General features: G+C 45.8%; 1 protein-coding gene and 5 non-coding genes across 6 annotated transcripts in view; 3 read left to right on the top strand and 3 right to left on the bottom strand.

Moving 5' to 3' along the window:
* The first annotated feature begins 2837 nt into the window (after positions 1 to 2837).
* On the top strand, positions 2838 to 2910 carry TRNAR-ACG. Its single transcript has one exon. It is a non-coding gene; the product is annotated as a tRNA-Arg (tRNA).
* Positions 2911 to 5578: 2668 nt separating this feature from the next.
* On the bottom strand, positions 5579 to 5668 carry TRNAY-GUA. The gene is given in 2 exon segments: positions 5579 to 5614; positions 5632 to 5668. It is a non-coding gene; the product is annotated as a tRNA-Tyr (tRNA).
* Positions 5669 to 5900: 232 nt separating this feature from the next.
* On the top strand, positions 5901 to 5973 carry TRNAR-ACG. The gene has a single exon. It is a non-coding gene; the product is annotated as a tRNA-Arg (tRNA).
* A 1146-nt stretch (positions 5974 to 7119) lies between these two features.
* On the bottom strand, positions 7120 to 7192 carry TRNAR-ACG. The gene has a single exon. It is a non-coding gene; the product is annotated as a tRNA-Arg (tRNA).
* A 219-nt stretch (positions 7193 to 7411) lies between these two features.
* TRNAY-GUA lies at positions 7412 to 7501 on the top strand. Its single transcript is given in 2 exon segments — positions 7412 to 7448; positions 7466 to 7501. It is a non-coding gene; the product is annotated as a tRNA-Tyr (tRNA).
* Positions 7502 to 11469: 3968 nt separating this feature from the next.
* DNAJC5B (DnaJ heat shock protein family (Hsp40) member C5 beta) overlaps positions 11470 to 23617 on the bottom strand; it is a 42368-nt gene continuing 30220 nt past the window's right edge. Inside the window, exons 2-4 of the mRNA XM_032182756.1 lie at positions 20613 to 20826; positions 16799 to 16973; positions 11470 to 11564 (exon numbers count right to left, since the gene is read on the bottom strand). Of these exons, the coding sequence (XP_032038647.1) occupies positions 11470 to 11564; positions 16799 to 16973; positions 20613 to 20826 (484 nt within the window). The remainder of the gene's footprint in view (positions 11565 to 16798; positions 16974 to 20612; positions 20827 to 23617) is intronic.

The following is a 23617-nucleotide window of genomic DNA, read 5'->3' as shown; positions in this document are numbered from 1 at the left end:
CCCAAATCCATGGGACCCTGATGTCCTGCCTGTCCTGGGCATGCGGTGGAAGATGTCTGACTGCCAACTGGAGGAGTAAACGCCAGTCCCAGCTGCCCAACTGGGAAAAGGCACTACTCCAACCCCTGCAATCTTCTGTTTGCAATTACAGTTTTCCTGTTATTAAATGCCCACCAGCCATTTGGACATGCTCACACTCTTTCATTCACTTTGTGGTTCTTCACGATTAATCCAGAAGAGAATAATAAAACCCCTTTGCAGAAGAGGAGCTATTTGCAAGTCTCTGCTTATGAAGGGGCTGCTCCCCTCAGTGCTCACCTCCCTGCACTGGCCTGAGGCAAATCAAGAGGAATCTGGCCTCATCTTCACCACCCAACTTACTAGCACCTGCAAAAAAATAAGGAGAGATAGAAGGGAAACAAAAAGAGGATGGAAATAACAGATCAGAAATGAGGTGTCTATGAAGGCAGACAGCAACTCTACCTCTCACCTACTGGATTCCTTCTCCACTTTTTCCACTGATTAGCCAGGCTGTCCCACTGCCTTATTCCCTCTCCATGTTTTCTGCTTTGTCATCTCAGGATGACTCTCCTCCTTCACAAGGCACTGAAAGTGGCTGAGCTGCTCTAGCAAACAGGATGGGGCAGCCTGTGTCTCTCCTTTCTGCACTGCCCTGGCAGCAAGGTCTTATCCCACTGTTTGCTCCGACTGGGCTGATTCACCTCTCTGACCTACAGGAAATGAAACATTTTCCTGTATTATCAAATTGGGTGTCCACAGCTTACCAGAGCAGGGACAAGTTGAGTTGTGTGGCTTAGTGCAGGGGAGGTGAAGCAAAATCTCCTTATTTTGAATCAAGGAGCAGCTAGAGTGGCTCATCCTCTTCCAACTTCACTTTTAATATCCTCTTTGTTATCCAGAACATAATTCCTGTGGTACCCCCCAAGATGGTCCATGACTTGAAGGAGCACTCACAACCAAGTCAGGCTTTCTGTGCAGAGGAGCTACAGCTGCTCACCCTCATCCCACCGGCTTGTCCATCCATGAGAAGGAGAGGACTTCTGTGCAGAAGGCCTTTATCTTTGTTCACTCGTAGTGGCCAATGTTTGTCTGTCAGGCCTCATCAGATTCACAGGAAGCATGAACTGTGAAGGAAAGAGGTCTGACTGACAGGACCTGGCCTCACAGAGCAATAGTTACAAGGTGGGTTTAGCTGGATGCATTCCTGATGGCAGATATGCCTCTGTTGTGACACTGTCACACCTCTGGCTTGAGACCAGCCAGCCAGCAGCTGCACGGCTGCTTGTGCAGGAAGATCAGGCCGCTGCCAGGGTGACAATGCAGCGAGTGCCCCAAAACACCTCCTTGCACTGGAGCCTGTTGAGGAATTACCCAAAGTAATAACAAAAGATTTAAAAAGAAGACCTAGAAGATCAACATGTCAGACTGGTTTGGGGAAAAGAACAATAACAAATTAACAAATTTATTGTGAAGGATGAATCTAAATCAACTTTTCCTTATGTACAGGGACAGGTCCTTGCTTTGTCTAACCTTGATGTGGCACCATGCAAAGCACAGAAATGCAATGCTCAGGGCTCTCTGCCCTGTTAATACCCAGTAGTCAGGCAAAACCAGCATTGCCAAGGGAGGTTGTGGTGAGTAACGTCTGTCTCCAGCAGCTCCTGACATATTCTCTGGCAGCAGATGATGTGAATCTCATCCTGCTCCCATGGAGTGGGATGAAGAGCCATTCCTGTTTTCCCATGTTCCAAAAGGTACAAAGCTTGCTAATTCTTTTGTTGTTTGTCTAATTAAGCCATGGGTAAGTATCATGCAGTTTGTTTTTGGTAGCTGGGCTCTGTTCAGTACAGATCTGTTTATGACAGCGTGATTGGACAACCGTCAAGGCAGAAATCAAAGAACAACCAAAGACTATCACAGGAGGGAAGCCAGAAGCCCAGTGACACCTGGGTTGTTATCAGTACTGGCTTAACACGTGTGGCTGTGGTAAGATTAGCAAAGGGCTCATAAAAACAGGCAGCAAGTACTGCCAAGAAGTTCTGAGGCTGAAGCCCAGATATCATTAAACTGTGAGGTTTTCCCCAGCCCTCTCTGGAGAAGCAAAACACACTTTGGATTGACAGACAAGGAAAACAAGTTCTGGGCGTGCTGTTGCCTATGTGGAGCATGCCAAGTGACCAAGACCACAGAAGAACATTTTGGGGTATTGACCAAGAGCAACTCGGAACTTGGGGCAGGAACTAACGTGCAGACGTGACTCTGGCGTGTCGCAACGGGAGAGGTGTAGGTATGATGGTGGAGCTGGGGTTATCTAGAAGACAAGGTGCCCAGGCTGTCCTGTCCCCAGTTGTGGTGCAGGACCAAGCATGGGGTGACCACCCCAAGGCTCCTCTCCTGCCACAGTGCTGGGGACATGGAGCCAGATCCCACCTCCCCTGCCCAGCAGGAGGGATCCCTGCCCAGAGCAGGCTGGGGAGCCAAGTTTGTGAGCAAGGAGGCATGACACAACTCCCTGAATTTGCAGACTGAATGACATTTTGCCTCATTTTGGGCATACAGGTGACGTGAGGGGACTTGTTCCCAGCTCACGGCTGCAGAGCTCTTTGTCATGGCATGGCAATGTTGGACATGGCTCTGGGACACGGTTCCCTGGCAGAACAAGGGGGTCCCACTGCTCAGCCACCATTTGTGGCTGCAAAACTCTGCTTTCTCCTCAGGAACAGGAGCTGGGGGCAGTGAGGGCTGGCACCATTGGCCTGCAGCCCCCCGGCCCCCCCTCTGCCGCCCAACACGGGCCGTGCCGCCATCATCACCCAGGGCCAGTGGCGCAATGGATAACGCGTCTGACTACGGATCAGAAGATTGTAGGTTCGACTCCTGCCTGGCTCGCTGGTTATTTATTATTTTTTCCCCTCCAGAGCCGAGCAGCCCTCTGCTCGGCTGCTGTCCAGCCGCTGGAAGCGCTGGGAAACTTCCTGGGACACTAAAAGTTGTGCTTACCTGCCCAAGGAGAGGTCACTTACCCAAGTCAAGAAAAAATAACAGAAAAGTTTAATGCAGTAACTCGTTCAGCAAGGATACGCTCCAGTGGTGATAGATACTTGCAGTGGTGATGCACCGGGTTTCCCAGCTGGTCGTTTTGTCCATGCACATGCCACAAATCTTGAAGTGCAGCCAGCACCTCCCCATGAAGGGACATTTTCACCATCTCCCCTGTGAACTCCTCCAGGCAGCCTGGGGACTTTTAACCTCATACTCTTTAACTTCCCTGAGATTTGTTCTATTTCCCCTTCCTCCAGCAGAAGAGAGAGCCTTTGCCTGAAACACAGACAAACCTTTTTGTACAGCACTGGAGCTGAAGACCCTTTCTGTTGGAGCAGCTGTCCCCTCTTGTCCCTCAGCAGCACCTCACCCCTCTGCCAGCCCACCTCACACTTTGGAGAACCAATGTGAAAATGCCTAATCTCTGGCATATTTCTGTCATTGAGAAATCTGACACAAATGATTAAACAGGATACAAGCACACAGCTTTTTATTGGCCCTAACTGGAGTCCAGGTACAGAAATAATTAAGCACTCGCAGACAGCTAGTCACTGACAGTTGGCACCTAAATGTAGTACTCAGCAACCTACTCTACCATCCAAGCACCACATACACTCTTATTGCAATAAAAAGCACTTAATATATTTATACACCTGAACACGTCCTAGACAAGTGGAAAGCTGAGCCAAACAATTACATTGATGCATTAATGTAATGTAATAAGGACATAGCTCCAGAGGCAAAGTAGTTGCTTAGCACACAGTAAGTCCTGAGATCATTGCCTGCATTTTTTTTTCTTTTCAACTTTACTTTCCCATTCTCTTCTCTTTTCTCTCTCTCGCTTTTGTCTTTCCTGTTTTTTTTTTTGTTTTTTTTTTTTTTTTTCTTCCTCTGACTTCCTTTGCATTACAGGTAACATGCATTTATGCAGAATGGCACGTCTCACCTTTTGGGTGAGAGAGGAAAAATGTCTTTTCTCAAGCTGGCCAAGAAGTCAGGTTGCCAGGTAGAGAAGGAAAGAAGATAGTCCCTTCTCCATAAGAGGGAAGAGGAAAAAGGGGATCCATTAAATAAGTAAAAAGGAATGCACGAGTTTCAATGAACTTCTGCAAAAAGTAGGAGCAAAGGCATTTATGTACAAATAGGTGAAACTTGACTAAGAAAAATTAGTCTTCTGGCCCTGGATGGAATTGGTACCCTCTTCTACACCAGAGAGTATCAAAGGGGTGTTTCTGGACTGTGAATTCAGATTTGACTGCTAGTGTGTGAACATTTAAGGTAATGGACACCGAAGGAAATGGATGTCTTTACTCATTCTCTGCTTTCCAGGGTGCCCCTGTTCCCTGGATTTCCTCTTACATACTTCCTAAAAGGGTTTCACTGCATCACGCTTGAAGAAAAACAAGAAAAGGTGGCACAAGTGTACATATGCAAACATTAAAATGTAATAAATAATAGAAAGCTTAGCTGGGGCCAGCGATTCAATGCATAAAGTGTGTAACTACACACCAGAAGCCTGTAGGTTTGACTGTGCCTGATAAATCTTCTTGCCCAGTGACTGATAATTTTCTTACCTTTCTTATTCACACAGATAGTGGGCCTTCCTTGCACTTGTATCTGAAAAGCACACTCTCACACAGAGAACACTCATTCTAGGTTCTTTTGAAGGAGAAAGCCTTCTTTCTCCCCCTACAATGCTGACAGACTTCGCTGCCTTGAGACATGTTTACTTTTTCCAGGCCAGGAGTCATCGCCAAGTGTGTTTCTTCTGCACACCGTGTAGCACTTGTAATGAAAAAGATGACATGAAGGAAAAAGAAAATGGCAATATAATAGAACATAAGACAGGGAATAAAAAGCAGAATACGATTGCTGGCTTGATTATTTACCACATGCCAAGCAAGCCTGTGACCATGTGTGTTAAATCCTTTCTGTGTAAAGGATACCCATGCCCTCTCCTAATGCTCCACCTTGTTGCAGATCATCCTGTGCCTCCCATTACAACATGACTGGAGGCCAGGGCCGAGCCTCGAGTTTGTTACCACCAGTCAGGAGATCGTGGGGCACTTTTATGCCCTGCCACCAGGAAGATGCCCTGAGCAGAGCTGTGTCAGTGAGGATGACCTGGCACCTGTGGGGGGAGCTGAACTGTGGCCTGAAGACCACTATGGGAAGGAGGCCCACAGCCCCGCCATGCCACCAGGTGACCTAATAAAATCAGACAAAAGTGAGTTAAGCAGACTTATTTTGGGGCTTCAGATAGAATAATGTCAAATTTATGCACTATTACTGCTGGAAACAACCACACACTGCCACCAGTGCAGCTGCAGCACAGTGCTCAGTGTGTACCGCACAGGTGGCACCTCGACGCAGTGGCTTTATTTTCTTTTTTATTTTCTTTCCCCCGGCTGCACCTTTGACAGGGATGTGCTCCGACACGAGCTGCGGCAGCTCGCTGAAACCAATTTGCAGGAGAGAAGAAAAAAAAAAATACAAAAAAAAAAAATTTGGCGTCTCCTTCGAGCCGGAATCGAACCAGCGACCTAAGGATTCCCGCGGGCGGCGCCTCTACAGTCCTCCGCTCTACCAGCTGAGCTATCGAAGGGACCTGCCCGCCGCCGCGCCGCGGCCGCCCAAGGTCCCGCCCCACCCCGCGCGTCGCTCTGCGCATGCGCCCTCCACGGGCAGCCGGCGGCGGCGGGGGCGGCGCATGCGCAGAGCGGGCCCGCCGCCGCCCTCGCATCCCGCCCCGCGGCCCCCGGCGCCGCGCCGCGCGGCCCCGCCCCCCCATGAGGGGCTCGCTGAGGGGGCGTCGGCCCGGGCGCTGCTCGTGTGATGGGCCAGTGGCGCAATGGATAACGCGTCTGACTACGGATCAGAAGATTGTAGGTTCGACTCCTGCCTGGCTCGCATGGCTCTTTTGGCTGCGCCAGGTGGCGGCCGGCCTAACCCAGCTGAGACTTATTGCATGGAACTTTTGCGTAAAAAAAAGACACACTTTTTAAATTTATTTTCTTTTTCCTGTTAAACACAGATGTCCCACATTATGTCCTGGCCAGCCGTGTTTGGCTGCGACAAAGGAGCACACACGACATGGCGGCGTGCCGCCTCCACCAGTGGCATCAGGCCTGGTGTCGTGTCCTGCTGGGAGGACAGCAGTCCCACAGGAGCCCCACTAACTCCTAATGGCAGTGCTTGCTCCATGTCAACCAGTTTCGTCCTTACCTTGTGTTGAATCCACGATGGTGTATGCGTGGGCTGTTCCCACATCTGATTACTGGGGAGTACTGGCTTGCCTCTATCACTAACGCATACTCACTGTGGTAGTACTGCCCATCGCAATGGTGTTGCTAGTTCCTCTGCTCCTTGTCACAGCGCTATCTGCCATGCTAACCACACTGTACCAGGCCAGCACTGTCCCTTGGCTGGTGCCTAAGGAGGGGCAGGTGCTGAGCTCTGCTCTCTGGGGACAGCGACAGGACCTGAGGGAAAGGCATGGAGCTGGGACAGGGGAGGGTCAGGCTGGGGGTTAGGGAAAGGTTCTGCACCCAGAGGGTGGTTGGGCACTGGGACAGGCTCCCCAGGGCAGTGGTCACAGCACCAAGCCTGCTGGAGTTTAAGAATTGTTTGGACTGCGCGCTTAGAGACATGGTCTGAATTTTTGGGTCGATCTGTGTGGTGCCAGGAGCTGGACTCCATGATCCTTGTGGGTCCCTTCCAACTCGGGATATTATATGCTTCAGTGGTTCTGCCAGTGCAACTTCATTGGCGTGTTAAATGTGTTATTTGTTGCCACAGGGAATGTGTTTGACTGGGTGGATGTTTAAGTGGTCTGAAAACCTTAAGAGTAGATGGTGTTTTTTATATTTTATGTGTTAAGGTGTGTTGTTTTGGGAGACGTGAGAATCCAATGATGTGCCAGGCGTACACGTGGCACGAAATCACGAGTGCAGGTTTAAGAAAACAGAGCTAAACATAAAACAAACAGAGCTGTATAGCCGCATATTTATGTGTCAAAACGTGCAGGAGACGGAGCGCGGCGAGAACAAAAAAGAGCGAGCCAGGCAGGAGTCGAACCTACAATCTTCTGATCCGTAGTCAGACGCGTTATCCATTGCGCCACTGGCCCCTCACGACACTATTCTCCCCTCGCCCTCCCGTAGAGGCTACCACCGCCCCCCGCAGCGCCCCCCCCCGCCCCGCGCCCCCGTCCCCTCCCCTCAGCTCCCACCCCACAGCGAGCCCCGGGCCCGGCCGCTCCCCGCCTCGGGGCCCTGCGCGGTGCGCGCATGCGCCGTGCGGCGCGCGGTGCGCTCTTGAGGCGTGTCGGCGGCCCGTGAGGCAGGTCCCTTCGATAGCTCAGCTGGTAGAGCGGAGGACTGTAGGGGCGCACCTCGCGGGAATCCTTAGGTCGCTGGTTCGATTCCGGCTCGAAGGAGACGACAAATATTTTTTTCGCCGCTGGGTGCTCGCGGCCGCTATCGCCTCACAAATCACCCAGCGAGCTCTCACACCGCTGTTACAGTTCCCCATCTCGATAAAATGTCCTCCCAAAGCATTTCTCCTCACACATCGGCAGCCACATTTCTTTCCTTGTTTTCTCCCTGAGGCAGCCCCAGCCTCCGAAGCACCCGAAGGCTTTGCTGCCACTCGCCCACGGCCAACAGGAGCCGTGCCACTGTCACGGGGCACACAGAGCCTGCTGCACAAGTGCCAAGACCCGTTTATGTTGTGACAGAAAGCAACACAACACACACCTTGCTCCCACTCCAGGCCACCACAAGCCCTCACGAAGCAAGTCGCTGCAGGAGCATGCCGGCTGGCATCGTCCTGGCTCATCAGGGGGTTGAAACACTGAGGGCTTTTTCCAGAACCACCTCTCCTCTCCCCAAACGCCTAGACACAATTTTCCGGGCTCCCCGCTAACCACCAGCATCCTTCTGGCCCTGGCACAAAGGTCCAAGCCCTCTGCTGCCACACTCCCGCACTCACCGCTTCTCCTCCAGAAACACAAATGCGTGACGTTGGTGGAAGTCTTGTTCTAAAAAAGGGCAAAAATGTAATTTTTTTTTGACTGAAATCATACCCATACTCAGGGTATTAATTCATAAGGAAGGTAAGCAATGAAATCAAACAGCATACTACTCTGTTTGATGTGTCTTGGAGCCGCCACGGCTCAAGCTGTTTATTGTATAAACTTACTGTGGCAGAAAAGTGCACCAGCCACCTAAGTAGCTAGTAACTACCATACCGATGGTAGTCCTAAATCTTCTAAGATGTTTCTTCCATTATGTATTTTGAGTGAAGCTGGGTATGTGTTCATACTCAAGCACTCAAAAGGACAGATCTTAGAGATGACATACATCCAGCCAAAACTGGTGCCCCATACCCATTTTTTGAATGCTTGGGCTGCTGAGGTCACAGAGGCTGGATACCATCATAGTGAGAAATACCCCTCTCTTGTAGCAGCCCAGATTATCTGGCACTCTGCGCCGGCTCTCGGACAGATGCAAAATCCCTGAGTGAGATCCTGGCCCAAGAGAAGCTCATGTGAGGTCTGCTGATTGTTCCTGTGCTAGGGGAAATTGTTCCATACAGATATCTAGGCCAGTAAAACTACCGTGTTACATCACTTCAACCCACTGCTGAATTTTCCTACGTAGACAAGCATCGTGCTGTATGTAAAGGACGCGTTTGCAATGTGTGGCTGTACCCCTGGCTGCTTTGCATAGACAGGCTCATCTGCCGCAATCCAGGAGTGAGTTCCTCTTCGGGGAAATCCTGAGCTGCTGCTTGCTGCTCGTCAGGGTGCAAAGCCATCATCCTGGGCAGCTGTTGAGACAGCTTTTGTGGTTGTTACTGCAATGAAGTTGTTGATGGTATGGAAAAATGAAGGGAGTGCTACAATTCGTACATGCAGGCTTTATTAGTCAGAGTGCTTGATGGTAAAGGTAGCTTGGAATGTGTGGTAATTTACATCTTAAACAAATGCAGCAAAATAGAACAGAAGTTTGAGCAACTGTACATTATGAGGAGATTAACGGGTGTGTGACTGAACCTTACATAAAAACAGGTCATGTAAGCACAGCTGTGTTCACTTTAGCAACATTTTAGAAAAGCAAAACAAACAGTAAAATCCCATGGAAGAGCTAAGTCCTGCAGTCCTTATTCATCCTTTCTCAAATCAGCTGATCCTGATGATGGCGAGAGAGGCAAATGTTCTGGTACCCTGAAAACCAAGGTGCCTCTTTGGAATCAAACCGTGGGTTCAGAGACACAGATTTTTAAGCCATAAATCCTGGAGAACCCACTCAAAGGCTTGGTCATTGGTTTGTTTTGGGGTTTTTGGCTGACTGAGATAATACATGGTGGTTTCTCTGTAGAGATCCCCATGCCAGTAAAAGGGCTTTACAAGCGTGTGGCAGCTTGTCCTTATTTGCATCACCCCGCAAGATCGAGTCATGAATCTTTCCCAAGCAAAATCTCTCATTTAGAAAGAGTGAATAAGAACCACATGACTTACGGTACATCTCCAGCCTTTGGAAATCATTTCCTTGATTTCAGTAAACCTGGCTCATACACTGGGGTCCTGAGGAACATCGAAGGTGTTGCATGTGAATAAAATTACCAAAATGGTTTTACTGATCTAGGATTTAACTCTCTCCCAAGTTTCAGGCCTGATCTGCTCATCCCCCTGCTGCTGTCTGGGCAGGTAGGGCAGTGATCTGGATTTGTGCACATATGAGTGACCCCTCCAATTATCTGCAGCATGGGGACCTTATCTGCAGCCCACAGTTAAGAGGGGATAACAACCCTGGTTGTGCTGGGACTTCCCCTCCTCTCTACAGCAAAACCCAGGACTGTTTCTGAGGACAACATGAGCATTAGCTGTCCCCAGTGCCTGCACTTGGAGAGCAGGTAGATAATCTGAACTAGAATAAATGGCTTTTAAAATATCCATGTGTTGTGGGAAATTTAAAGAAATGTTAAAAGTAGTGTTTCTTGACTTTGGAGTGATAGCTGGTGCTATGAAACACACTCTTTTCCCATATATTTAGCTGCCACTAAATGACATTTGAAGTGAAAGGTGAGAATGGAAGGAAGACAATAATGTTTCACAACCACAGAATCCAATTTTAAAGAAGAGAATAAGACTTTTGACTAGCTATATGTTCACCGGTCTCTGTAATTCAGTGGTACATTACTTCCCCCTTTGGACTGCAGCACTGTGATTAGAGGAACAAAAATAGCAAGTGTACAGAACTGACAGTGATTGATGTAACATGATCAATAAAGTGAAATTCATCTGTCTAAGGCTTAAACTACTCTGTCAAACGAGACAAGTGCTAAGTTTAAGATCCCAGAGTTACTTCTTTGTCTCTTACAAATTCGGGGCCTAATTTCTTTATGCTTGCTTTAGCTGTACCCACACATAACTCCACCGATTTGTGCAGCGGTACACCTGGTTCGCTTTTCAGAAATACATAAGCACTGTGGTTTTGCTCAAAACTGAGCATTTTGTGTGTTTGAGGGTATAACTATCAGCATGTTTCTCATCACTACCTCTTTATTTAAAGCCATGCAACGTGCTCTTAAAGCCTGGGGCCAAGGGGAGGACCCAGGCTCACCTGAGGACGAGGACCATGGGGAGGATGCTCACTGCTCTGCTGCCTCCCTGCCCTGCCAAGTCCTTGCTGCCCCGCGAGGCTGTTTGGGAGTGATGGATGCTGTCCCCGTGCCAGCGGGGTGGTGGGGACGGCGGCCAGGGGCACCGGGGAGTAAGAGAGCTGGCAGAAAGCTGTTGGCTGGGGATCAACTCCCAGCACACTGCGGCTGCAGATGGAAAAGTCGGGGCTGCCCGGCATGGACGGCAAACCCGTCCATGGAGGAACGGGGGCCACCACCACAATGACCCCGGAGCACCTTCCCCTGACTGAGATTCACAATTTCTGGGGCTGGGCACCAGCAAGGTGCTAGCTGCTTTCCTCCTTGGGAAGGACAGCCCCAGCTGCCTTGCCACAGACCTTTTTGAGGGAAATCTTCCCTGGGGCATGGAGAAAAGGAGCTGGTGTGTCCAGTGTGTTTAGGACCACGTCTGGGAGGTGAAACCCCAGCTGAGGACAGGGGAGAAGAGCAATCGCACCAAAGAGAGTATTGCAGAGGAAAGCCCACGCCAAGCAGGGCAGCTTGAAGCAGCGAGAGCTCTGTACTGGCTGTAGGCATCTCCTTGCAGAGTGCAGATGTGAACCCACTCGAAGTGACCTAAAGGGAGATTCCGCCTCAACAGGAAATTACTCTCAGGTTACTCTTGATTAGCTTAGAGACAGCTACGAATACAGGCTGCAGGGCTTTTCACGTGTTCCTCCTTGCCGTGACACCCCCCGGGAGGCACCCTCGTGGCCCGCTCTAGGAGTCCGTGCGGTAGCTCCGGTGGCTGTCCCCGATGAGCTGCGTCTTCTCGGTTGCGTTTGTGGGCTGAAGCACAATAGGAGTCTCTCCATCTAAATCGGGGAGGGAGACAAAAATACCTTTAAGAATCCTTCCCTTGCTGCCAAAGCCAGGCTTCTCGCTGGCACCACCGCGTGTCATCTGCTGCCCTGGCTTGCGCCTTGATCTTGGTTTCGGAGACAGCTGTGTGCCTGCTGAAGAGGCAGCGATGTTCACGCCGAGTCTACAAATGCTCTTACACCTCGTCTGTGCGTAAGGACAGATTTCGGGGTGACTATTGCTATTGTCATTGAACCGGACAATAGCTTTACCTGGTGCCCCGTGGGGATTGCAGGGCAGCGGTGCCTGCCTGCTCCAGTCGCAAGTGCTGGCTCCTGCAAACACGGGCACACAACGAGCGCCGCTGTGACTCAGCAAGCACTGACCTTGGCAGCGTTCGAGTGGGCCAGAAATGAGTCTTGGAGAAGGCAAAGTTAGCAGGAAAGAAAGAAGAGAGTTAAAAGGAAAGCAACGTGTGAGCGGTAAAATCTCTGACAGTGAAGAAAGCACAGACATCCTGAAAGCCATCAAGCTGTATGAAAATGCCAAATTGCATTCTGAAGCCCTATGTAATTTATTTTCAATGGAGTTTTGAGGACCATTGTTTTGACGAGCTTGGAAGTGCCCAAACCCCATACAGTCACTATATAACTGCTCACTGCTTCGTACTTTCTCATTCCATTTAGTTGTGCACTTGGTTTCCCAATATATCTGTAAAAAAATACATTTGTTGTTGAGCGGAGAAAAGTTGAGTCCTTACGGAGCTCCCCGCTGGCTGTTGTGTTCGCTCTGATAATGAACAGGGCTTGGCTGCCCTTCTCCCGGGCCTCCTTCCAACCCACCATTTTTTTGGGGGGGAGGAGGGCACTCAAGTCCAAGAAAGTGAATTTTAAAGGTTCAGCAATCTTGGTGAAGGTGCTTTCGTACGAAAATCTTTCAACTATCCATCTTGAAAATAACACAGTTTTCAGAGTAATTGAATACAAATTGCATTTTTTTTTTTTCCAAATGACAGAATGTTTAGGAAAAAAAAACAACACAGCTGACATTTCCTCCTGTTTACATGCCAGTTGATGGGATGAATCACGGGCAGAAGATGTAACGTATAGGAGTAACTTAACCCAGAGCAGGAATCTAACTGCGTGCCATACGGCTTCCCCTCGGTGGGGGCAGAACCGCTTCGACTCTGTCAAGGTGAAAGGCAAGGATGATAAATGCTGAGCAGCTTCTCTGTATGGGCAATTCCTAATTTAGACGCAAGGTCAAAGACAGACATGTTTCATAACTTCTAAAAGTATATGAGTAATTAATGCCTTCACCTTGGTGTGGTTTCGCATTATTTTGGCAGTTTCAATCCATTTTTAAGTTGCTGTGTGTTTTCCAGATCTCTGAGCAGCATTCCCTCCCACCCTCTGCTGCCTCCAAGTTGTTCATTTTTTGGAAGCTCGTTTGTGGAGGGCAGAGCCTAGCAGCTAATTTTGCCATGGTGCCCAGATGTACAACAAGAGGACCCACTGAAAATCTGTCACCTTGCTCCCGGCTGGTCTGCGCACAGCGCTGAGCTGACACCTTCCCCAGGTCCTTTGCTGCCTGCGCCCTTCCGAGGTGTACGATGCTTTTTTATCAAAGCAGGGACCTCTGGTATAATAAACTGTACAAATATAGAGTGTTAATGGAGAGCTGCAGAATGGAGGTGCGGCAGGATTCACAGCTTAAACTGCTTTCTATAGATAGCTCCTGCTCACTGTTCGCCTACATCGATATCATATGGAGTGTGGAGGAGACAATGAAGTGCTAAAAACTTACTGCTTCAGAGTTAGGAAAGTACTTTGTTATTCTGGTTCTTTTTTCTTTTACTTTTTTGGTTTGTTTATTTTTGTTTTCTCTTATTCTTTTTTTCTCTCTCTCTCTTTTTTTTTTTTTTCTCTCCTTTATTTTTTTTTTCTTCTTCTTACTTTTTTGCCCATATTTCATTTTCTGTAAAATGAAAGTTGGTCTAGAAATGCTTTGCTTTGTTCTTGTGAGGATAACCAAACAGGAGAGGAGAGCAAACCAGACAAACTGTTTGAGTGTGTCATTGAGGGCAATCCATACTCAAACATCATCTCACCTGGGACCACAGAAGTCAATGGAAGGTTTCCCATAGACCTCAACGAAAGCAAAATCTGTCAGCCTGCACTGTGTGCAAGTGAAAATAATGAATGACTGCATGTCTGTGCTGCAGAGAGGTGTGTGATACTTCCCTCTGTTAGTGCATTTTCTCAGGTCATCTGTGGCATTATGGAGTGATATTACAGGTTACCGGACTTTATGCATTTATAATGTCACTTTTTTTTTTTTTTTTTTCCCCTGAAATGCTAAAAAATGTCACATTTAAAATGTAATCATCCGAATACAAGATTTATTTTGGAAATTGATCTTCTTTTGTGCATTGTGTGGCAGCCAGAGTCCTCCTGTGATTCAAATCAATAGTCATGTGAAGAAATCACTGTAACCTAAGCACAGAACAGATCCTATGAATCCCTAATCTTAGTTCTTGTTGGTGATACTACCCATGCAAGTAAAAGCTGTAAAACAAATCTCCCACAGCAGACACTCAGCTAGCCAAGCACTTGAACTAGTCAAATATTTATTTGAATAAAACTTTTTTTCTAGAGGAATATGATTTTTTTTTTTTCAGAATTGAGGGTTTTGAAACAATTGTGTTGATTTAAGTGACAACTCGCATTGCTTTTTCCATTTTAAAGAATGAATCACAGAATTTTTGGCCTCATGTATCTTTATTTACTAATAAATTTGTTTTATGGTATGTTAAATCAGGGAATCAAACATACCTTGAGTTTTGTTACGGAGAAATGTGGGGGATTTCAAAAATGACTACTGTTGTGCCCTTTCAAGAAAGGAAAGTCCCTGCTCCCACAACATGCATGCTGCCTTTTCTGCACAGTATGACTGGCTGCAAGCAGCTCCCAGGGAGCGCAGCAAGAACTGGTGGAGACTTGCTCTCAGAGATTTTTAGCGTCAGGCACTGTGATGTTTTATCACCGTTGCATTCCTCAGAAAAGGAAGGGCTGATTATAAAATATTTGGGTAAATAAAAGTATGGCCTTAGTTTGGGAATCTACATTTTGACCTCAGTAAAAGAAGTTCTGGCTAGCAACAATATATAAACTTGGGACAGCAGGAAGCAAAGAAATTAATTACCAGCTAGAATGCTCAGTCTGTGGGCAGAGGGCATGCAAAGAATTTGGATCCTGATATGATTTTCTCTTCCAAAACGTAGTCTGCTGCAGGACTGATTACAGTGTGTTTCTGAATTACCTACAAGAGCATTTTTATTATTTACACAAAGGAAGGCATGAGTATTCATTTCTCTGGCCCAACATTTGAAAATGTCTGGTGGAAAAGCCCAATCTTTTCTATTCTAGGTCATCTGGTTCTTTTTGACCAGTATCCCTAAAATCTGGTGAGGAGAAGAGGGAAAGTAACTGCAGTTTGAGCTGGTTACCATTCTTTTCTCTAAATGAAGTGCCTATTTTCCTCTCAGTTGCAGAAAAGATGCTCCCTCCATCTTCTGTCATGAAGTTTTTACTTTTATATTTTATTATTATTATCATTATTTTCATTTGCTTTTAAGATGTAGAGAGTTCTACTCTGCTTAAGCAAGCTGGTTTTGATTGGCAAGGAATTGTAGCAAGATGGAAGAGAAGGCTAGGAAAGGTAGAAATAGCTAGTTTTCTTCAAGCCCTATCCAATCACTCAATATTGTCTTCAGAGTACCTAAAACATAGTGGTACTTTGCTGAACATGCAATTTATTTATTTGATTATTTATCTATAGGCTATCTAGGTGAGACTTGGTGGGAGTAAAGGGATGGGAAGATGGCCTAACGTTACTGAACTCATGTCAAGAAGCACCACTAGTGCTGGAAGGAGGGAGAACCTTTTTTTTCCTTCCTCTTCAGAAATTTGTCCTGGATTTTGAGAGACAGCAAAATGCCTGCCAAATTACAAAAAGAGGCAGGAAAATGCTACATTAAACATTTTTCCAAGTTACACCTTTGTATTTCTGACTTTGGTGTCATAGACCCATAAGCATCAAAACCCATTTTATATTTGCACTTTTCGGGTGCTTAATGTCTTACTGTGTATTACATTTATTTCAAATAATGCACTGTGGCTATAAAGCTTTCACTAACATATTTTTTTTTGTTACCTTTGCACTGACTGACCAACTATGATCGATTTCTAAGCTGACTGTGTTTACCTTGATATGCTTCTAGGCAAAAACAATTTAAAAACAACACTCATTGGCATATCAGTTATATGAATAGCATTTGTTTCAGCTGCTACAGGTGTTTTGTTGCATATTTATGAAAGGGGTTATTTGTGTGTAAAGAGGGGAGAAAACTCTTCCTGGTACGGGAATGTGACATTTGCAGTTTGGCACTACTAGTTTAAGTATAATAAGCCAAGCCAAGAGGGCAACCTGCTGTGAAGGGGTCCTGCTGTCCCCAGCCTGTGATCCCTTCCTTGAGCTGGATTAGCACTTGCCCTGTCCTGCTGTGAGGCACACCAGGGAGTTAAACTGGCAGGGAGCTACCTGCTCTTTAATGAACATAACTTTTCATCTGAGTCCTATCCAAGATTTGGTTCCTGGTGAGGCAGCACAATTGCTGTGCCCAGTGCAGTAGAGAGGGAGCAGCTTGCAGGTGGAAGGGAAAGGGGCAGCTCCCACTCTGAATGTCTTAGGTTACTGCGCAACCCTACAGCTGGAAGCTCTGCATCTTTTCTTAAAGCCTTTCTTTAATGGGCATGGCCAGCCCGTTACAAAAAGTGATGAATTTTACCTGAGTAAAAACTGAATGTACTTTTTCAGGCAGGTGAGATGTGGCAAGCTCCAGTCCAGCTGGAGCCAGCTATGCATGTACAGGATCTGGGATATGAAGCAACAGGGGTATGGGGGCTAGAAGGCAAGCATCTTCTCTTCAGATGAGCCCTGAGACTTCTGGTGTTTGTGTCTAATAAAGAGATGGAGGAGATATTTAGTTATTAGTTCCGTAAGTTCAATTTTTCATTATCATGCTACTTGGGAAGTTCACTAGGTCACGGCGTTAGCTGGAGAGAATTGGCACATCTCCACGGCTGTCTGGAATCAGCCTCAGCACCGTGAGCACAACATCTGGCCTACAGGCTCCAGGGGCTGCTTTGAACAGCTTTGCTCCCCAGTGAGCCCCTATAATACACACCTCTTTCCATGTCGTTCTTAATTTGCTCTTCCAAATCTTCCGGAGACACACAGAACTCATACTCTTCCCCTTCAGGTGCTTTGGGTTTGCACTTTCCACAGCAGCAGTTGAAACAGCAGCAGAGGCAGCAGCAGAGGTAGCAGCCCGTCAGGAGGCCGCAGACTGCAAACAAGCCCTGGGTTGAAGAGAGCAAGAGGAAAACCCCGTGAGCAGTGACCTTCCCGAAACCCACAGCAGCCTCTTCAAAGAGGCTCTTCAAAGGGACTCGGGCTCCCACATGCGTGGTTTGCAGAGGAGTCCGACCGCCAGACGAGTGCCTAAATCAGGACCAGACCTTCCAGGGTCCTCCTCACCCACCAGCTCCTGCTTGACGCTTGGGACCACAGCCACAAAGAAGCCACCAACCAACAGGCCCCCGCATGCCCAGCTCCTGAACGCCTGTCTTCAGCTGACGGCCCTCAGAAAAAACCTCCAGGCAGTATGCAAAACCCCACCCACCTTAAAATGACTCATTTCCATCTTAAAAATGACTCATTTGCCCGAGAACTTTTTTTTTTTTTTTTTTTTTTTTTTTTTGCAAACACTTATTTACTGGCAGGTTCTTGTCAATAACAAAGCCAAGAGAAAAAGAAGCGAAGACTCAGATGCATCCACACAACTTCAGGCACTGAACTAAGGCATCTAAATTAGGCCCGCAGTCTCCTCTGTGGGCTCCCCAGATAGGTGATGGGAAGCTAAAAGACCTTCCAGAGGGTGGATCAGCCCCAGGAGAATTTGCATTGCCCTTTGGAGGTGTCTCCTTCTCTTCTTTAGCCTGTGCAGAAGCAGAGAGGTGACAACTCCTGGGTTAGACTCCTTGGGCTGTGGTTTCTAAGTCTGGGGAGTTAGGCATCAAGAAGCTCCCACCAGCATTGCCCCTGCTTGCTCCTGTCCCTGTCACACCAAGTGCAGAGGCTTCAGCAGAGCCAGGCTCTAGTATTACAGGTATCCAGGCTGCCCTTTACTAAATGCAGTTTCACTTATGTGCTCTTGCAGTTACTTCTTAGGTTCATAAGTAAACATGCTGGTGAAGAAGAAAGGAAGCATAAATGCCAGGATATTGTCAAATTTGACAATGAAGCTATGTAAATAACACTCAGTTATGTATGCATGTCTCAGGCAATGTTAGCACGGGCTTTGAAGGTAATATGATATTTACATGTGTAATATTTACCGTTTATGTGTTCGCAGGCTCGAGGCCAATGATAATCTATTCTACCCACAGATATATCAAGAGTGAACAGGATGCTTTTTTAAAAGACAAGGAGGACTCAGACATTTCTTTTTAAAATGTTTTCCTTCCAACTGACATCTGAAACTGTTAGAAATCTCAGAACCTCTAAAATAAGTTATCCGTCTGTTTATCGTTTATGCCATAATGGGGGAAAAAACAGCACAATGGATAGAAGGAAAAGAAGTATAAAAGTTTATCAAGTGAAATATATACGTGAATGTATTAATGATAAATTAATGATTCACAATTCTTGTATTTAAAATATTGCAGTTGATAAATCAGGAATCAGAAGAACACTGATGTGATCATTAAGCTGTCTTCATGGGAGAGGGAGAATTGCTTTTTGCAATAATAGATGAATGAACAACTCCTATGTCTGCCAGTGGATATGCAGTTCAAGTACCCACTACCCATGTTAACATGTTCCAAGTTTAATATGCCTGCTAAGAAGTCTGGCAGTTCCAAAAAAGTAATTTTCACTTTGCATTTCTGCTTTCATTTGGCTTTCTTTACTTCTAATGATACACCTCCTCATGATTGTCAGATTTTCTGAGGATGAGTGTGTTAGGGAAGAGGATTTACCAGGAATTTTGGTAGCTGAAGAAGAAGATAACAAGCAAAAGCTGTGGTCCCTATCTTCTGCAGACCAGAGTGGAGAAAATTAGGGGTCCTAAGATCATCCGCAGTCAGACTTAAATAGTATTATGATGGATAATATAAAAATCTGAAGCTGACCTGGCATTTGTGCGTGAGAAAAAAAGAGGATTAGTGACCCCAGCTTGAAAAAAACAATTGGTGACCTGCTTGTGCTTTGGAGGTGGCAAGGTGTGGGATTAGGGGAGAGATAGAGAGAGACCACCTGTGACAATCCTCAGGTGCTGACTATTTGCATATTTTGGATTTTTCCTGGCTATTGTGCACAGAATTCTTAAAACTCAGGAAGCAGTGATTAATTTTGCTGGGACATTCAGCACCTCTCTTCTCACCTCCAGGATGCATCTCTCTTGAAACAATCCACACGTTCCTCCTTTCTGTGTTAGGGACTTATACTAGCTTCTCTCTGTACTCTCCGCTGCTCTCCTTATGAGTCAAAGCCACAGCAGTTATTTCCGTTCCTGATTTTCTGACCACAGAGGATTTTATACTTCATAAAGTCTCCACTAACAATCAGCAAGCAGAAGAGGAAATAAAAGCTAAATGTGATGAAAACTTTAATTATCAAGACTGTTAGAGGAGCCAGTACGGTTGCTCTCTCAGCTCTAAGGGAATGCTTCCAGGCACCTGAGCCGTGACAAAGAGGCCGAAGAAGAGGGTGAAAGGACAGCAAAGAGAACAGGGATGGACCCAGCAGGAACAGAAAGCAGCTGTGGCCAGGAGCCCAGCCGCAGGCAGACAGCCTCCAGGCTGCTTCTGAGGATGCCACCCCAACTGTGCAGGTGTCATTTCAACACTGGTGCTTTTTGTTCATTAGTTTCATTTGCAGTTTGGCATTTGAGCAGCTTCCATCTCATACTGATTCAGCCTACAAAATGTGGCTTCCTAAACCCACAAATCTGCAGTGAGGGGGCTATGAGGGCAGTAAAGCACTGCCCTGATCTGTCACGAACGCAAGAATGCACGTTCCATCGTTCTGAGATCAAAGCTGTCACAGCAGGTTTGTTTCACGCCGTACAACCCATTTCCCACTTGTTCCAGCAGAGACCTTTCTTTCCTGCTTTTTATTGTTGGAAACAGGTGGGGAGAGCATTGGTTTTGCATATTTGCAGTTCTGTTGGTTTGTTACATTTCTGTAACATTTCAATATCTGCTGAAACACCAGAATTTGACATATAGAAACATCAGAGGATAACAGTGACATAAGCAAGCACATGAACACAACTCTTTTATCACAAGAGCACTCCATGAGGTGTTTTTCCTTGAGCAATATGCCAGTTTTTGATGCATCATTCTCTTCCTTTCCTGATCTCTTCCCCCACTCCCCAGTTCTCACCTTTTCTTCCACTTCCCTTCCCTCACCCCCTCACCAAGAACTGACAGGGCACGTATATGACACCATAATCCCACAGTGTTATGTATTATTATTGCTTACTTATGCTGTGTGCTATATATAGCAAAGAACACGGCTAAATTTGTACTGTAATAACTTATTAACTGGTTGTCACATAAGTGGGACTTCTCATTTTTGAACAATGAGTCACTTTTATTTAGTCACTACTGAAAAGAAAGTCAAAATTAACCTGGAGCACCAGATTCAAATCTAATTAATGTCTGGAAGTGTTACAAAACATGTGCTTTATTTACCAAGTTAGAAAGAAAAAGAAAACATTCTATATTAGCCCTCTTCTGAGCTGATGCTACATCTGCCACTGTTGATTTTCCCAGATACTTTATTGTTTAATTAAGCTTTTAGTAGTGTTTTACATCCTGATCCTACTCTTTGTTAAGCCTGTATGACAACCATGTTTTTCAGGGGGTTCCCAGTGTATATAAGTATCTTTGTGCATTATGATGCCTGCTTTTCAACAGAAAATGACAGCTTACCTTTGCCCACCAGCTTGAGAGCATGAAGTATGTGTTAACATTTTCCTCACCAAACTGCTCTGCCACATAGAGCCCTAAGGATCCATACTTGTCATAAATGTTTCGCTTGGACAGATCAGTCAGCGTTGCATGAGCATTGTTTATCTCTTTAAATTTTTCTGCAGCCTCTGGATTGTCAGGGTTCTTGTCAGGATGATATTTCAGAGCCAATTTTCTTCAACATAAAAAAAAAAAAAAAAGGAAAATAAACATGGGTAGTGTGTGCATATAACGTGTGTATATGGACACATATAAAACATTACAAAATACTCTAGCAGAGGCATAATTATTCTGAACAGTACATTCAGCCTGGACCTTCTTATTTTCAGTTCTAACACACACAGAACATTCAGTGAAAGGAAGGTGACACAAAGTGAGTGAAAATGAAAGTTTTTGTGAAAGAGATGTGCTGGTTACACTAGGCATGAACATTGTGCCTTGATACCTCATCAGCTATCAAATTAAGGGAGAAAGCGATACATGCTGGAAGCACAGATTTTAGCCTGGTAATAAATCACAAGCATTTGTTGCATTATGTTTGGCAGCTGATTTGCATCATTTAGCAGGTTTCAACAAAGATAAAGATTTTGTAAAGGTTGTTTAAAAACATGTTTATCCCATCAAAATGGTCTTTATTGCAAAGGAAATTCAGCCCTTGCTTGTCTATCAATAGTAGCTATATTAAAATATAGTAAACAGTGTCTGTGTTTGCAGAAGCCCAGACAGTGATGATGAAAAACAAATTTAGGACTTGCAAGAGAAAGGAAGCATATTTCTGAAGCACAAGATGGAAAAGCATAATGAGTTAGCCCCAATTTCCAATGCCTGTCTGAGTCTACTTCATCACTGCCACACTTAATGCCTGTCCCTAAGGTAGTGGAAGCTGATTGTTGGCCGTTTTGAGCTGTTTATGCTGGTGGAAAGCCTTTGCCAGGACAGGTCTTGGTACTGTCTCTTTTCTCTGACTGTGCTCATTGCTACAGAATTAGAGTACAGATACAGCTGGAAAACAACCATGTGGGACTGTTGGCTCACAGACGGCACTGGGGAATCAGACTTGGGAAATAAAGGGTTTGCTTCCAACCACGTTGGAGCAGTGTGAGCTCACATGTACCTGCAAAGCAAGCATAGACGTAAGTGTATCTTTTCGAAAATCTCCACTCCCTTTGTAGAAGTGGCAATAAAATTTTCCAAGGACATTTATTTAATGACTAGTGCTGACCTCTAGTGGCATCAAAAGTGATTTAATAGAGTATTCAATTCTGTCATCCTCACCTAAGTCAAGCTATGTTGTATTTTTAAATGTTCTCTCAGAGTGTTTCAGGAGCTAGTCATGACCATTATGCCAAAATAAGTAAGTAAACAAATAAATTAATTGTGGTGTGAAGGCAGCGTGCCCACACTTGCTCTAACAAATTTATCCTCTGAGTGGGATACTGATTGACTTTCTACTGAAGTCCCAGCACTGGTTATCCTCCCAGCAAAATGTAAGTGCTTTGCTCTTGATGACGGTTCCAGTCCTGGAGACATTCTGCCAGTATAAAGACTGATATGAGCCTGAGAATAGCCTCTGACAACAATATCTTTAGTTCTATACACTGAACTCAAATCATCTTCTCATAGATCATAGCTGACTCCTTAAAAATGTCTCTAATAGCATCAGTAGCTTCATGTTCAGTCATAGCTAGTATATTGTGCATATGGTACCTTAAATATAATAAAAGATGAAATAGAAGAACTGGAAAAACAAGCTAATTCTTGCATGACTAATGACATAATGTGCCAACCAAGTATTTAAGTAGCTTATGCAATCTATTCCTTTTCTTAGCTGAAAACAAAACCTAGCAATTAGAATGAAAAATGGGAGAGGCATTTCTTTCAAAACTCATGCTTGGCTGGAGGCATCAGACAATCAATCTCTGGCCCTTCTTCCTTTTCCCACAACTAACAGCCCCAAAGACCTCTTCTGCCCTCTTCACTTTCCCAAAAATCTCATAAGAATTTGAATGCAATGTCATTTCAAAGAGGTAAAAAAATATTAGTTATATTAGTTACATACTTACTTTAGCTTAGTATTGGGAAAACTCAGTAAAAATATCATGCTAACTACTCCCTGCACAAGAAGTCATACATGTATACTAATTGGTGATGATTTAGTAGTGGGTCAGAGATCTATATACTGCCAGTGTGATTCATATGAGTGAGAGAAAGGACTCCATTAGGTTCAGCCCAAGAAACAGTAAAAGTAAGGACAAGAACAAAAATAAGGAAAAGAACATGACATGACAGCCTTCTGTGATAGGGTTACAGCACTGGTGGATAAGAGAAGAGAAAGTAACATCATATACCTGGACTTATGCAAAGAATATGACACTGTCCTGCATGCCATCCTTGTCTCCAAGTTGGAAAGACATGGATTTGATAGACAGACCACTCAGTGGGTAAGGAATTGGCTGGATGGTTTCACTCAAAGACTTGCGGTCAATGGCTTAATATTCACAGAATCACAGAATCATCTAGGTTAGAAGAGACCTCCAAGATCACCTAGCCCAACCTCTGACCTAACACTAACAAGTCCTCCACTAAACCATATCACTAAGCTCTAAATGTAAACGTCTTTTAAAGAACTCAAAGGTGGAGATCAATGATGAGTGGTGTTTGTCAGGGATCTTATTTAACTATTTAACATCCTTGTTGGTGGCAGGGACAGTGGGATTGAATGCATCCTCAGCAAGTTTGCAGATGACACCAAGACGAATGGTGCAGCAGACATGCTGGATGGAAGCGTTGCCATCCAAAGGGACTTTGACAGGCATGAGAGGGGGCCCTGTGTGATCAACAGGCAGTTCAACAAGGCCAAGTGTAAGGTCCAACAACTAGGTTGGGGCAATCCCAAAGAAGAACACAGGCTGGGCAATGAGTGGGTAAAGCACAGCCTTGAGGAGAAGGACATCGAATGTACCAGT

The sequence above is a fragment of the Aythya fuligula genome, chromosome 2 (assembly GCF_009819795.1).
Source record: "Aythya fuligula isolate bAytFul2 chromosome 2, bAytFul2.pri, whole genome shotgun sequence".
NCBI classification, from domain to species: Eukaryota; Metazoa; Chordata; class Aves; order Anseriformes; family Anatidae; genus Aythya; species Aythya fuligula.
This window is presented reverse-complemented; position numbering and strand designations above follow the sequence as displayed.